Raw genomic sequence first — 16,415 nt, forward strand, 5'->3', positions numbered from 1 at the left:
CAACCCCCTGCTCAGGCAGGAAATCCTATACCATTTCGGACAAATGGCTGTCCAGTCTCTTCATAAAAGCTTCCAGTATTGGAGCATTCACAGCTTCTGGAGGCAGGTTGTTCCACTGGTTAATTGTTCTAACTTTCAGGAAGTTTCTCCTTAGTTCTAGGTTGCTTTTCTCCTTGATTAGTTTCCATCCACTGCTTCTTGTCCTGCCTTTGGGCGCTTTGGAGAATGGCTTGAGTCCCTCCTCTTTGTGACAGCCCCTGAGATATTGGAACACTGCTATCATGTCCCCCCTCGTCCTTCTCTTCATTAAATGAGACATACCCAATCCCAGCAGCCATTCCTTATCTATTTTAGTCTCAAGTCCCCTAATCATCTTTGTTGCTCTTCTCTGTACTCTTTCTAGAGTCTCAACATCTTTTTTACATTGTGGTGACCAAAACTGGATGCAGTATTCCAAGTGTGGCCTTACCAAGGCATTGTAAAGGGGTATTAATACTTCACATGATCTTGATTCTATTCCTCTGTTAATGCAGCCTAGCACTGTATTGGCTTTTTTGGCAGCTGCAGCACACTGCTGGCTCATATTTAAGTGATTTAAGGAGTCCACTAGGACTCCAAGATCCCTCTCACAGTTATTACTATTGAGCAAGGTACCCCCTATACTATAGCTGTACATTTGGTTTTTCTTGTAGAACCTTATTTTTTTCACCATTGAATTTTATTTTGTTAGATAGCGCCCAGTGTTCAGGTCTGTCCAGATCCTCCTGTATCTTAAGCCTGTCTTCTGGAGTATTGGCTATTCCTGCCAGCTTGGTGTCGTCTGCACATTTGATGAGTTCCCCATCTATCCCCTCATCCAAATCGTTGATGAAGATGTTGAAGAGCACTGGGCCCAGAACAGAGCACTGGGGCACCCCACTACATACTTCCCTTCATGTAGATGCTGTTCCATTGAGGACCACACACTGAGTACGGCCGGTCAGCCAGCTACGAATCCATCTGGTGGTGATTCTGTCTAACCCACATTTTTCTATCTTGTCAAGTAGAAGGTTGTGATCCACTTTATCAAATGCCCTATTGAAGTCCAAGTAAACTATATCCACAGTATTCCTCTGATCCACTAATTTTATCACTTGGTCAAAGAATGCAATAAGATTTGTCTGGCATGATCTGTTTTTGACAAACCCATGTTGGCTTTTAGTAATGACTTTGTTTGCCTTTAGGTGCTCGCTGATTTGTTATTTGATTATCTTTCCCAGAATCTTCCCAGGTATTGAGGTCAGGCTGATAGGTCTGTAATTTTCTGGATCCATTTTTTTCCTTTTTTGAAGATGGGAACTACATCAGCTCTTTTCTAATCCTCTGGTAGTTCCCCAGTGCTACAGGATCTTTGAAAAATATAGTTCAGTGGTTCTGAGATCACGTCTGCCATTTCCTTGAGAAACTTTGGGTGTAATCCATCTGGTCCTGGTGATTTAAACTCGTCTAGACTGGACAGGTACTCACTTACCATTTTCTTGCCTATCTTAACTTGTGTTTCTATTCTGTTTTTTATGGCACTATTTTTGATAGGTTGGTCTGTTTTTTCCCTTTGTGTAAAGACAGATGCAAAAAATGAGTTAAATAGTTCTGCTTTCTCCCTGTTGCTTGTCACCTTTTGCCACTTTCACCCACTAATGGACCAATCATTTCCTTCACTTTTTTCTTCTTTTTTACATGTTGAAATAAGCTTTTTTTGTTATTGTTACTTCGGTCGCAAGCCTTAGTTCATTTTGAGCCTTAGCTTTCCTCACTTCATCTTTGCAGGATCGGGCTATTTGCTGATATTCTGACTTAGTTATGTGCCCCTATTTCCACTTTCTATACTTGTCCTTTTTATCTTTCAATTTATCAGAGAGTTCTTTATGCAGCCATGCTGGTTTCTTTTGAGAGCTGTTATTTTTCCTCTTCAATGGTATTGTGCTAGACTGGGCTTTTATTATCTCACTTTTCAAAATTTCCCAAGCTTCTTGAGTTGTTTTTCTCTTGAGGATTCTCATCCATGGAATCCTTCCCAAGCTCTCTCTACATTTATTGAAATTAGCTCTCTTAAAGTCCAGGACTCTAGTTTGACTATGTTCTATTGCTTGTGCTTCCATAATGTTGAATTCCAATATTGCATGATCACTTTCTCCCAAGGTTCCTGTGGCTTCAACACCTTCTATCATTTCATCTCTGTTAGTGAGAATTAATCCAAAATGTCTGATCCCCTAGTTCCCTTCTCTACTTTTTGGGTAACAAAGTTGTCTGCTAGGTTTTTCAGGAATCTGTTTGATCTTCCACTTGTTGCGGAGTTTGTCTCCCAGTTGATGTCAGGGTTGTTAAAGTCCCCCATTACTAACTGTGATGTGCTTCCTACATACCTTAGTTAGCTGACTAGCAAAAAGTTCATCTATTTCCTCTTTTTGGTTGGGTGGCCTATAGTATACACCTATGGCAATGTCATTTCCCCCCCTTTTATATTGAACCAAATGCATTCAAGTTTACAGTTTTCATTATTGTTGAAAACTGTAAACTTGAATGCATCTTCCTCCTTACAACCTTCTCTAGAAAGCTGGATGTCAAGTTTATTGAACCATTCCTTGTAATCACACATGCCAGTGGTCACTTTGTGGCCTGCATTAATGTAGATGAAAATGGGAATAGCGAGAGGATGTGAGTGCTAGATTTATTTCTTTGCTTGCTTGTTTCTTTATTTGACCAATCAGTCACTTTATCTGAAATGCATGACTCTCACCAGACTGAGTAAAAACAAGATACAAGTATCATAACAAAACAATAAATAACATATACAGTGGCCAAAACAAAAACCAACCAACACAATCAGTGTAACTAGGACACAGACTCAGTCACATACCCAGGACTTCAGACTTGGGAATTAAACACAGTCTCAATTTCTGGTGGAGTGATATTCCAGAGGGCAAGATCAGAAGCCAAGGGCCTGACCAAGCTAGTCCACTGCAGTAACAATATAGAGGCATTAATTACTATTCTTAGTCAGAAACAGATGGGTCTCAGTCAACTATATCATTGTTGGTGTGGGGAAGGAGCAAGAACTTTCTACATAAGTACACATACAGAGAAAGAAACAGTATAATTCTAAAAACAAGTATTGTTTATTTTTAAAGTGCTAAGAAAATAATTTGGGTTTATTTCTAGTGTACACTGACATTATTTGCACAGACTACTATATTAACATACATTTATATACAAAACAAATTACAGTCTATTCACTGTCTCATTTCATTATTCAAATAAGTGTTAATTTTACTATTGCGAGAGGAGGAGGGAAAGAAGAATAACTCTTTTTTGAGCCTCTTGTCACATCTTCCTTCACTGAATTTTGGTCCATTTTTTCTCAATTCAAGTTTTCATCCCCTCAATTGCTTCTCTGAACTCCCTGTCTCATTCTGCTTGTTCCTCCTGGGTCCTCACAGGTTCTTCCTACAGGGATCCTCTCTCCAACATCATACCTGCTTTATTCCAATGTCTCTAGTCCTTGTACCTTAGCACACATCGTATCTCCAATACACAGAACAACAATTTTTTTGCAGATGTTTTCACCAAAAGGCATATGAAAAGTAAATGAATAAATAAAAATCCTCCACTTGGAACCAGATAGTAAGTTAGTCTCAGTCAGGGCAGCTCACCGTCCCATCAGTATATAGACAGGAGAAAGAGACGTAAGATTACATCTTAGAGCTGTATTGAATTTTCACAAAGGTGATTTTCTTCATACTACCAGCTTTTCCAGTATCTCTACTAAAGCCATCTTTTCAAGAGCTAATGTTTTTGAATCTCTATCTATAAGCCTTCTAATTGCAGTATCAGACTGAGGGGAACATAACATAATCTGAGATATTCACCCAATATACAGGTGAAACTCAAAAAATTAGAATATCGTGCAAAAGTTCATTTATTTCATTAATGCAACTTAAAAGGGGAAACTAATATATGAGATAGACTCATTACATGCAAAGAAAGATAGTTCAAGCCGTGATTTGTCATACCGTATATACTTGAGTATAAGCCGAATTTTTCAGCCCACTTTTTGGGCTGAAAAATTCCACTTCGGCTTATACTCCAGTCAACAAAAAAACTTACCGAGGACTTGTGCGCGGCCGAGGCTTTGGAGCTTCCGGGATCGCGCTCACCTCTCCCAAGCCACCGCCGTCCGGAGACCTGCCGAAGTTTGGGGAGGTTTGGGGAGGTGCGCGCGCACCTCCCCAAACCTCCCCAAACGAAGCCGGGTCTCCGTTCCTCTGCGCCCTGCCTGCCTGCTTCTTTCCACAGCGGAAAGAAGCAGGCAGGCAGGGCTCGGAGGAACGGAGACCCGGCGACGTTTGGGGAGGTTTGGGCGCCTCCCCAAACGTCGCCGGGTCTCCGTTCCTCTGCGCCCTGCCTGCCTGCTTCTTTCCACAGCGGAAAGAAGCAGGCAGGCAGGGCTCGGAGGAACGGAGACCCGGCGACGTTTGGGGAGGTTTGGGCGCCTCCCCAAATATCCCCAAACGTCGCCGGGTCTCCGTTCCTCTGCGCCCTGCCTGCCTGCTTCTTTCCACAGCGGAAAGAAGCAGGCAGGCAGGGGGCGGAGGAACGGAGACCCGGCGACGTTTGGGGAGGTTTGGGCGCCTCTCCAAATATCCCCAAACGTCGCCGGGTCTCCGTTCCTCTGTGCCCTGCCTGCCTGCTTCTTTCCACAGCGGAAAGAAGCAGGCAGGAAGGGGGCGGAGGAACGGAGACCCGGCGACGTTTGGGGAGGTTTGGGCGCCTCTCCAAATATCCCCAAACGTCGCCGGGTCTCCGTTCCCCTGTGCCCTGCCTGCCTGCTTCTTTCCACAGCGGAAAGAAGCAGGCAGGCAGGGGGCGGAGGAACGGAGACCCGGCGACGTTTGGGGAGGTTTGGGCGCCTCCCCAAATATCCCCAAACGTCGCCGGGTCTCCGTTCCTCTGTGCCCTGCCTGCCTGCTTCTTTCCACAGCGGAAAGAAGCAGGCAGGCAGGGCTCGGAGGAACGGAGACCCGGCGACGTTTGGGGAGGTTTGGGCGCCTCCCCAAATATCCCCAAACGTCGCCGGGTCTCCGTTCCTCTGCGCCCTGCCTGCCTGCTTCTTTCCACAGCGGAAAGAAGCAGGCAGGCAGGGGGCGGAGGAACGGAGACCCGGCGACGTTTGGGGAGGTTTGGGCGCCTCTCCAAATATCCCCAAACGTCGCCGGGTCTCCGTTCCTCTGTGCCCTGCCTGCCTGCTTCTTTCCACAGCGGAAAGAAGCAGGCAGGAAGGGGGCGGAGGAACGGAGACCCGGCGACGTTTGGGGAGGTTTGGGCGCCTCTCCAAATATCCCCAAACGTCGCCGGGTCTCCGTTCCCCTGTGCCCTGCCTGCCTGCTTCTTTCCACAGCGGAAAGAAGCAGGCAGGCAGGGGGCGGAGGAACGGAGACCCGGCGACGTTTGGGGAGGTTTGGGCGCCTCCCCAAATATCCCCAAACGTCGCCGGGTCTCCGTTCCTCTGTGCCCTGCCTGCCTGCTTCTTTCCACAGCGGAAAGAAGCAGGCAGGCAGGGCTCGGAGGAACGGAGACCCGGCGACGTTTGGGGAGGTTTGGGCGCCTCCCCAAATATCCCCAAACGTCGCCGGGTCTCCGTTCCTCTGCGCCCTGCCTGCCTGCTTCTTTCCACAGCGGAAAGAAGCAGGCAGGCAGGGGGCGGAGGAACGGAGACCCGGCGACGTTTGGGGAGGTTTGGGCGCCTCTCCAAATATCCCCAAACGTCGCCGGGTCTCCGTTCCTCTGTGCCCTGCCTGCCTGCTTCTTTCCACAGCGGAAAGAAGCAGGCAGGAAGGGGGCGGAGGAACGGAGACCCGGCGACGTTTGGGGAGGTTTGGGCGCCTCTCCAAATATCCCCAAACGTCGCCGGGTCTCCGTTCCCCTGTGCCCTGCCTGCCTGCTTCTTTCCACAGCGGAAAGAAGCAGGCAGGCAGGGGGCGGAGGAACGGAGACCCGGCGACGTTTGGGGAGGTTTGGGCGCCTCCCCAAATATCCCCAAACGTCGCCGGGTCTCCGTTCCTCTGTGCCCTGCCTGCCTGCTTCTTTCCACAGCGGAAAGAAGCAGGCAGGCAGGGGGCGGAGGAACGGAGACCCGGCGACGTTTGGGGATATTTGGAGAGGCGCCCAAACCTCCCCAAACGTTGCCGGGTCTCCGTTCCTCCGCCCCCTGCCTGCCTGCTTCTTTCCGCTGTGGAAAGAAGCAGGCAGGCAGGGCACAGAGGAACGGAGACCCGGCGACGTTTGGGGATATTTGGAGAGGCGCCCAAACCTCCCCAAACGTCGCCGGGTCTCCGTTCCTCCGCCCCCTGCCTGCCTGCTTCTTTCCGCTGTGGAAAGAAGCAGGCAGGCAGGGCACAGAGGAACGGAGACCCGGCGACGTTTGGGGATATTTGGAGAGGCGCCCAAACCTCCCCAAACGTCGCCGGGTCTCCGTTCCTCCGCCCCCTGCCTGCCTGCTTCTTTCCGCTGTGGAAAGAAGCAGGCAGGCAGGGCACAGAGGAACGGAGACCCGGCGACGTTTGGGGATATTTGGAGAGGCGCCCAAACCTCCCCAAACGTCGCCGGGTCTCCGTTCCTCCGCCCCCTGCCTGCCTGCTTCTTTCCGCTGTGGAAAGAAGCAGGCAGGCAGGGCACAGAGGAACGGAGACCCGGCGACGTTTGGGGATATTTGGAGAGGCGCCCAAACCTCCCCAAACGTCGCCGGGTCTCCGTTCCTCCGCCCCCTGCCTGCCTGCTTCTTTCCGCTGTGGAAAGAAGCAGGCAGGCAGGGCACAGAGGAACGGAGACCCGGCGACGTTTGGGGATATTTGGAGAGGCGCCCAAACCTCCCCAAACGTCGCCGGGTCTCCGTTCCTCCGCCCCCTGCCTGCCTGCTTCTTTCCGCTGTGGAAAGAAGCAGGCAGGCAGGGCACAGAGGAACGGAGACCCGGCGACGTTTGGGGATATTTGGAGAGGCGCCCAAACCTCCCCAAACGTCGCCGGGTCTCCGTTCCTCCGCCCCCTGCCTGCCTGCTTCTTTCCGCTGTGGAAAGAAGCAGGCAGGCAGGGCGCAGAGGAACGGAGACCTGCCGACGTTTGGGGAGGTTTGGGGAGGTGCGCGCGCACCTCCCCAAACCTCCCCAAACTTCGGCAGGTCTCCGGGCGGCGGCTTGGGAGAGGTGCGCGCGATCCTGGAAGCACCGAAGCAAGTCCTCGGTAAGCTCTGGGCGGTCACTTGCTTCGCGTCTCCTGAGGGAAGGGGGGGCGACTGGAGCAGGCGTGTTTCCTCGCCTGCTGGGCACCGCGATTTGCCCGGGGAACGCACGGGCCCCGAATAGCAGCGTGGAGCGAGGAAGCGGACAGCCAGGGCTTCCCGGAGAGCCAAGGCCACACAGGGTATTCCTGTGTATGCAGGCTTGCAAAATGGCGGATCGAGCCTCTGCTGGCGGCAGAGGCTTGCAGAACGGCGGATCGGCTTATACTCGAGTCAACAACTTTTTCCAGTTTTTGGGGGTGAAATTTGGGGTCTCGGCTTATACTCGAGTCGGCTTATACTCAAGTATATACGGTAATTGTGATGATTATGGCGTACAGCTCATGAAAACCCCAAATCCACAATCTCAGAAAATTAGAATATTGTGACAAGGTGCAATATTCTAGGCTCAAAGTGTCCCACTCTCGTCAGCTAATTAAGCCATAACACCTGCAAAGGGTTCCTGAGCCTTTAAATGGTCTCTCAGTCTGGTTCAGTGGGAATCCCAATCATGGGGAAGACTGCTGACCTGACAGTTGTGCAGAAAACCATCATTGACACCTTCCATAAGGAGGGAAAGCCTCAAAAGGTAATTGCAAAAGAAGTTGGATGTTCCCAAAGTGCTGTATCAAAGCACATTAATAGAAAGTTATGTGGAAGGGAAAAGTGTGGAAGAAAAAGGTGCACAAGCAGCAGGGATGACCGCAGCCTGGAGGAGATTGTCAGGAAAAGGCCATTCAAAAGTGTTGGGGACTTTCACAAGGAGTGGACTGAGGCTGGAGTCAGTGCATCAAGAGCCACCACACACAGACGGATCCTGGACATGGGCTTCAAATATCGTATTTCTCTTGTCAAGCCGCTCCTGAACAACAAACAACGTCAGAAGCATCTTACCTGGGCTAAAGAAAAACAGAGCTGGTCTGTTGCTCAGTGGTCCAAAGTCCTCTTTTCTGATGAGAGCAACTTTTGCATCTCATTTGGAAACCAAGGACCCAGAGTCTGGAGGAAGAATGGAGAGGCACACACTGCAAGATGCTTGAAGTCCAGTGTGAAGTTTCCACAGTCTGTGTTGATTTGGGGAGCCATGTCATCTGCTGGTGTTGGTCCACTGTGCTTCATTAAGTCCAGGGTCAACGCAGCCATCTACCAGGAGATTTTGGAGCACTTCATGCTTCCTTCTGCAGACGAGCTTTATGGGGATGCTGACTTCATTTTCCAGCAGGACGTGGCACCTGCCCACACTGCCAAAAGCACCAAAACCTGGTTCAATGACCGTGGGATTACTGTGCTTGATTGACCAGCAAACTCGCCTGACCTGAACCCCATAGAGAATCTATGGGGCATTGCTAAGAGAAAGATGAGAGACATGAGATCGAACAATGCAGAAGAGCTGAAGGCCGCTATTGAAGCATCCTGGTTTTCCGTAACACCTCAGCAGTGCCACAGGCTGATAGCTTCCATGCCATGCCGCATTGAGGCAGTAATTGCTGCAAAAGGGGCCCAAACCAAGTACTGAGTACATATGCATGCTTATACTTTTCAGAGGTCCGATATTGTTCTATGTACACTCCTTGTTTTATTGATTGCATGTAATATTCTAATTTTCTGAGATTGTGGATTTGGGGTTTTCATGAGCTGTACGCCATAATCATCACAATTATGACAAATCATGGCTTGAACTATCTTGCTTTGCATGTAATGAGTCTATCTCATATGTTAGTTTCTCCTTTTAAGTTGCATTACTGAAATAAATGAACTTTTGCACGATATTCTAATTTTTCGAGTTTCATCTGTATTTGTTCAATGAATATTCTGTATATGAAAGGAAGTTTGGACTAATAAAGCATAAATCAGTACTATGAGTCATGATCAACCTCAGGATAAGGGGAGAATTCTACTCTTCAAAGCAATATCTGTGCTCATCTAGGATCTGGATCGTATTATTTGGTTTTCTTGTTCTTCATTTTTTTCTTTTTCCTTCTATTATTCTGGCATAAAATGTGTTAAGTTGTACTTCTTTTAAATGCATCTGATTCATAGTATCTGAAGGACTGGGATTTGCAGAAGGAGCTGTTTTGAGTATGTGCAAAGTGGAAGCCTTTTTAATTCTATATTCACTCTTACCTGGATTACTATAGTGTTTGAAAGGCTATACGCAGTTGATTACATTGAGATCAGGCCTTTCTTCTATATCTTCTTCCTTTTTAATTAAATAGGAGTTTCACAGCTTATTGGAGCTCTAAATCCTTACTGGATAATAAGAGATTCAGATGCCCCCTGAACTATACCTGAGAGTCACTTGCTTGGATTAAAATCTGCACTAAATAGCCCAATGTGTATGAACATGTATCTTGTATAGACAATATCTCTACATACTAATAGGCAGGAACTGAAAAGCAGTGTCATGGTTCCGATTAATAAGAGAGATCAAAGAACATTCAGGCATAGTTTTCTTAAAAGTCTATAATAATGAGAACAAAGCATTGGCACTCATGGATGGATGCCAGAATATGAATTCTCCTCTCCTGAACACATCGTATCATACACAATTCCCTCCCTTAATTACACGTCATGAATCACATTCTCCAATTAGTTTAACATGCAAAGTTTCACTTCCTTTCTGTAGTGCACTATTTCTTATCTTATCAAATCAACCGGGTCAGCCTTCTCCTCCTCCCCCCCCCCCAGCTTCATTGATTCAAAGCAAAACAGTTTCAGGGAAAAGACTGCCTCTTATATTGTCAGAGCAAAAACATCCAATGGTTGCAGCATTGACATCTGGCCCCCCTTACAAAAAGGATAGATCCTGTAATGTAAACAAAAGTATATGTCAGGGATTATCTCTTGGTTTGTTGGGGGTTTTTTGAAACTTTTTTTTATTTTTTATTAAAGAGTTTTACAAAAACAAAATTTTACAATATATCCCCAAATCCCTCCCACCACAAACTCACCCACTTCCCACCCCACTTCCCAGAGCTAAATACAGGATTATAGTTACAATAAACATATTCTAAATAAAAATTATACATAATATACAATTAACCAAATTCATAATGTGCTTTAACTCCCCTTTGATATAACTACAAACAACGTGCCAATAACAATATCCCACTAAAATCTACTCATAAACTAAATGGAACTTTTTAGTCCCATATTTGTTCTGGATATAATTTATCCATCTCCTCCAAACTGAAATATATCTTTCCTGTGAATGATCTTTCAAATAAGCAGAAATCTTAGACATTTCTGCAAGATTCGAAACTTTAAACACCCATTCTTCTATAGTGGGCAAACTATCCTTCTTCCAATATTGTCCCACCAGTAACCGTGCTGCTGTTATCATGTTCAGCATCAAGTTAGTTTCTTTAACATCACAATCTACAACAATACCCAATAGAAACAATTGCGGAGAAAACTTTATCTTTCTCTTAAAAATCTTTTGAATGTTCCACCAAATTTTGATCCAAAAAGCTTTTATATTTCTACAAGTCCACCACATGTGAAAATAAGTAGCTTCTAAACTACCACACCTCCAACATTTAGACTGTAAATTAGGATACATGTTGGACAACTTCTTGGGATCCAGATGCCATCTATAAAACATTTTATAAAAATTTTCTCTTAAATTTTGAGCCTGAGTAAATTTAACATTTCTGACCCAAATTATCTCCCAGGTGTCCAACGAAATTGGTTCCTGAATATTTTGTGCCCACTTTATCATGCAGTCTTTAACCAGTTCCGTTTCCGAATCCAATTCAATTAAAGCATTATATATCCTCTTTATATGTGCACAATTTAAATCTCTAATTTGCTTTACTAAATTTTGATCTGTAATTGTGATGCCAACCTTTTGATCTGACTTCCACCTAGCTTTCAATTGGGTATATTGAAACCAAGAGTAACTTATGTTTTCTTGTCTTAACTCCTCTAATGGTTTAAGTTGCCAATCATTCCTTTGCAATCTAAGTAGTTCCTTATAAGAAACCATATCCATTGTTGTTGTTGTTAGCTGCGAAGTCGTGTCCGACCCATCGCGACCCTATGGACAACATTCCTCCAGGCCTTCCTGTCCTCTACCATCTTCTGGAGTCCATTTAAGCTCACGCCTACTGCTTCAGTGACTCCATCCAGCCACCTCATTCTCTGTCGTCCCCTTCTTCTATTGCCCTCAATCTTTCCCAGCATTAGGCTCTTCTCCAGTGAGTCCTTCCTTCTCATTAGGTGGCCAAAGTATTTGAGTTTTAGCTTCAGGATCTGGCCTTCTAAAGAGCAGTCAGGATTGATCTCCTCTAGGACTGACCGGTTTGATCGCCTTGCAGTCCAAGGGACTCGCAGGAGTCTTCTCCAGCACCATAGTTCAAAGGCCTCAATTCTTTGGCGCTCAGCCTTTCTTATGGTCCAACTTTCACTGCCATACATTGCAACTGGGAAGACCATAGCCTTGACTATACGCACTTTTGTTGACATGGTGATGTCTCTGCTTTTTAGTGTGCTGTCTAGATTTGCCATGGCTTTCCTTCCGAGGAGCAAGCGTCTTTTAATTTCTTGGCTACAGTCCCCATCTGCAGTGATCTTGGAGCCCAGGAAAATAAAATCTGTCGCTACCTCCATTTCTTCCCCATCTATTTGCCAGGAATTGAGAGGGCCAGATGCCATGATCTTGGTTTTCTTAATGTTAAGTTTCAACCCAAGTTTTGCACTCTCCTGCTTCACCCGCAACAAGAGGCTCTTTAGTTCTTCTTCACTTTCTGCCATTAGAGTGGTATCATCTGCGTATCTTAGGTTGTTGATATTTCTTCCGGCAATCTTAATTCCAACTTTTGAATCATCTAGCCCTGCCTTTCTCATGATGTGCTCTGCATATAAGTTAAATAGGCAGGGCGAAAGTATACAGCCTTGCCGGACTCCTTTCCCAATTTTGAACCAATCAGTGGTTCCATGTCCAGTTCTCACTGTTGCTTCTTGACCCGCATATAAGTTTTTCAAGAGACAAATAAGATGGTCTGGTACTCCCATCTCTTTAAGAACTTGCCACAGTTTGTTATGATCCACACAATCAAAGGCTTTAGCATAGTCAATGAAGCAGAAGTAGATGTTTTTCTGGAACTCCCTAGCTTTCTCCATGATCCAGCGTATGTTGGCAATTTGATCTCTAGTTCCTCTGCCTCTTCGAAATCCTGCCTGTACTTCTGGTAGTTCTCGATCCACATACTGCTGAAGTCTAGCCTGTAGGATTTTAAGCATGACTTTACTAGCATGAGAAATGAGTGCAATGGTGCGATAGTTTGAACATTCTTTGGCACTGCCCTTCTTTGGAATTGGGATGTAAACTGATCTTTTCCAATCCTGTGGCCATACTCACTCCCATAGATACGCCCTCTATCGCATGTCCAGGAATTCCCCAAATCGGTATTTTATAATTTAACTTATAATAATACTTTTTCCAGACACGCAATAAAGCACTTCTAAGAATATGGGATTTAAAAGCCCTGTCCACCTTCTTATCATAAAGCAAATATGCATGCCATCCATATACCAAATCCCATCCCTCAAGATGAAGTATTCTCTTGTTAGTTAAATTAAGCCAATCACTAATCCAGGTCAAGGCAACCGCATCATAGTACAATTTCAAATTCGGCGCCTTGAGTCCCCCTCTTTCCCTGGCATCTTGTAAAATCTTAAATTTAACTCTTGGTTTTTTCCCCGCCCAGATAAATTTGTTAATACCCTTCTGCCATTGATCAAGGTTGGCATCCTTTTTCAGTATAGGTATCATTTGAAACAAAAAGAGAAACTTTGCTAGAACATTCATTTTAACAACTGCAATTCTTCCCAGTAATGATAATTGTAATTTTTTCCAATTGTTTAAGTCCCTTTGTACCTTTTTTGAAACTTTTTGATGAGTCGGTCAGCCTTCACATCGCTAGATTTCACCCAAGTAGCTTCAGACAGCGAGTACCTCTTCCATTGTACTAGGTACTGCAATTTCCCTTTAAAGATTCTAGAGTCAAGAATGCCTTTCACTTCATAGTGTCTCTGATCCGCTACTACGAGGGGCCCGGGTGTCTTCTTAGTGGGAGGTCTTAAGGTGGAGTCCCGAAAAGGTTTCAGCAGGCTGCAGTGGAAGACAGGATGAACTTTCCGTAAAAGCCTAGGGAGTTTTAATTCTACTGTGATGGGGTTGATGATCTTTACAATGGGGAAAGGCCCCAAGAATTTCGGTCCTAATTTCTTGCTGGGTAATTTGAGGCATCTGAAGTCTCCGCTGGAGTGGTTCCAGCCTGACGACCAGATAAGCTCTCCTAACTGCTTGTGTTCTCCCTGAAATTGGGAGACCTGCACAAACTCATCTTCCCACAGCATGCTATTTGTTACTTCCTCCTCAGTAGCTGCCAGGTCCACCATCTCCAAGCAGTTTCTCTTTTCCCATGATGAAGATTTTTCCATGAATCTTTGCCAGCTTCTCTCAAGGCTAGAGACAGTGGCTGGCACTCAGGACTCCCAGGTTGTTTGAAAACAAAGTAGATTCTGGCATGATGTCATGGTTCCGATTAATGAGACAGATCAAAGAACAGTCAGGCATTGTTTTTTCTTAAAAGTCTATAATAATGAGAACGAAGCATTGGCACTCATGGATGGATGCCAGAATCTGAATTCTTCTCCCCTGAACACATCGTATCATACACAATTCCCTCCCTTAATTACATGTCATGAATCACATTCTCTAATTAGTTTAACATGCAAAGTTTCACTTCTTTTCTGTAGCCCGGCTATTTCTTATCTTATCAAAACAACTGGGTCAACCTTCTCTTCCCCCCCACCTTCATTGATTCAAAGCAAAACAGTTTCAGGGAAAAGGCTGCCTCTTATATTGTCAGAGCAAAAACATCCAATGTTTGCAGCTTTGACAAGCAGTTTGTAGCTTCAGACTAAGATGAAAGAAGGCCAAGATTCATGAATGAATTAAAAGTTATTTTGGTATATATTTCAGAGATATGTCAATATTGTTATAAAGGTACTGGGACACTCAAGTAAGTATGATGGACATATTCTTCAGATTAAGATGCCGAATACTATTGTAACGAGTCTACTACATATTACAATGGCTCTTCATGTATAATATACTCTCAGATAAAGTTATCAAAACTAAAAAATATGTCGCACATTTTTTCCTAGCTGTTGTATGCTGCCGTGCCCGCAGTAGATTAGAGGAAAACATAGAAGTGCTATTAACTGGTGTGGTTCCTGGGACAACTGCTTCACAAATACTCCAAGATACTGCAATGTTAAGTCTTTCTCAGAGCAAATCTTCCCCAATTCATGATGAAGTTCAAGTTACTGATGGTAAGGAATTTTTTTTTTAATTTACTAGGTAAGGCAATAAGTACAGATAACTTTATAGCTCTCTTAAAATTATACAGTATATATTTAAGAACATGTTTTGAATGTTGATGGGGTTGCAACAGAATTTAAAGATTTCACATAAAAGTTGATTCATTCTATTCATTCCTTTTTTCTAATATTATTAATCCAAGCTTCTTGATTCTTGCTACTTGGATTAACTCAATTTTAATTGCAAGAAGGGAAATCTGATATTAATTCCAACAGTCTTTACTCCCTGTACAACACAACCTTGTTTTGAATGCTTAGACTTGGATTGTGGCAACTGATTCTCTTGCTTTGTTGTTGACTACAGTTGTTACAGATCACCACTACCTTACTTAAAGCTAAACTTGCCATGGGCTAGAAACAACCAGATGGTGAGCCTAATACCACTGGATAACATAGATAATTTTAGGAATCATTGTGCTTTATAGGGATTAGGTCAGCAACTTTAGTTTCTATACCATTTGTATGACTATGAAATTAGCAGTTGCCCCAGAATTTACATGAACAAAAAGTTCCACCTTTTGTCTGGATTCCAAATTAACAATAACAAGAGTAAAAGTAAGTATGCTTGCCTTTTGTTAGTTGAGGCAAATTTTATCCCAGTTGCTGCATTAGTTAAATCATGGCACCTTGTAAGTTGGTCATCTGTACATCTATTTGTTGTTGGGGTTGCAACAATCTGACTACCAGATATTAGTGATTAGTGCTATTATTAGTGCTATCATGTCACCCCTAGTCCTTCTCTTCATTAAAATAGACATACCCAATTCCAGCAACCGTTCTTTATATGTTTTAGCCTTCAGTCCCCTAATCATCTTTGTTGTTCTTCTCTGTACTCTTTCTAGAATCTCAATATCTGTTTTACATCATGGTGACCAAAACTGGATGCAGTATTCCAAGTGTGGCCTTACCAAGGCATTATAAAGAATTAAAATTTCATGTGATCTTGATTCTATCCCTTTGTTAATGCAGCCTAGCACTATGTTGGCTTTTTTGGCAGCTGCAGCACACTGTTGGCTTATATTTAAGTGATTGTCCCTGTCACAGTTACTACTATTGAGCAAGTACCACCTATACTGTACCTATGCATTTGGTTTTTATTGCCTAAATGTAGAACCTTACTTTTCTCACCATTGAATTTCATTTTGTTAGATAGCGCCCAGTGTTCAAGTCTGTAAAGATCCTCCTGTATCTTAAGCCTGTCTTCTGGAGTGTTGGCTATTCCTGCCAGCTTGGTGTCGTCTGCAAATTTGATGAGTTCCCCATCTATCCCCTCATCCAAATCATTGATGAAGATGTTGAAGAGCACTGGGCTCAGAATAGAGCCCTGAGGCACCCCACTACACACTTCCCTCCATGTACATGCAGTTCCATTGAGGATCACACACTGAGTATGGCTGGTCAGCCAGCTACGAAAACATCTGGTGGTGATGCTATCTAACCCACATTTTTCTATCTTATCAAGTAGTAGGTTGTGGTCTATTTTATCAAATACCTTACTGAAGTCCAAGTAAATTATATTTACAGCATTCTTCTGGTCCACTAATTTTATCACCTGGGTCAAAGAATGCAGTAAGATTTGTCTGGCATGATCTGTTTTTGACAAACCTATGTTGGCTTTTGATAATGACTTTGTTTACCTCTAGGTGTTTGCTGATTTGTTGCTTGATTATCTTTTCCAGAATCTTCTTTTTTGAAGATGGTAACTACATCAGCT

The 16,415-nt window shown here is 44.6% G+C and overlaps 1 protein-coding gene across 1 annotated transcript in view; it reads left to right on the forward strand.

Moving 5' to 3' along the window:
* The window catches only part of CFAP47 (cilia and flagella associated protein 47), a 208,227-nt gene that overhangs the window by 167,345 nt on the left and 24,467 nt on the right, over nucleotides 1-16,415 (forward strand). The window contains exon 60 of the mRNA XM_083362899.1: nucleotides 14,486-14,653. Coding sequence (XP_083219025.1) covers nucleotides 14,486-14,653 — 168 coding nt within the window. The remainder of the gene's footprint in view (nucleotides 1-14,485; nucleotides 14,654-16,415) is intronic.

This window comes from Vipera ursinii (genome assembly GCF_947247035.1).
Source record: "Vipera ursinii genome assembly, chromosome: 4".
Classification (NCBI taxonomy): domain Eukaryota; kingdom Metazoa; phylum Chordata; class Lepidosauria; order Squamata; family Viperidae; genus Vipera; species Vipera ursinii.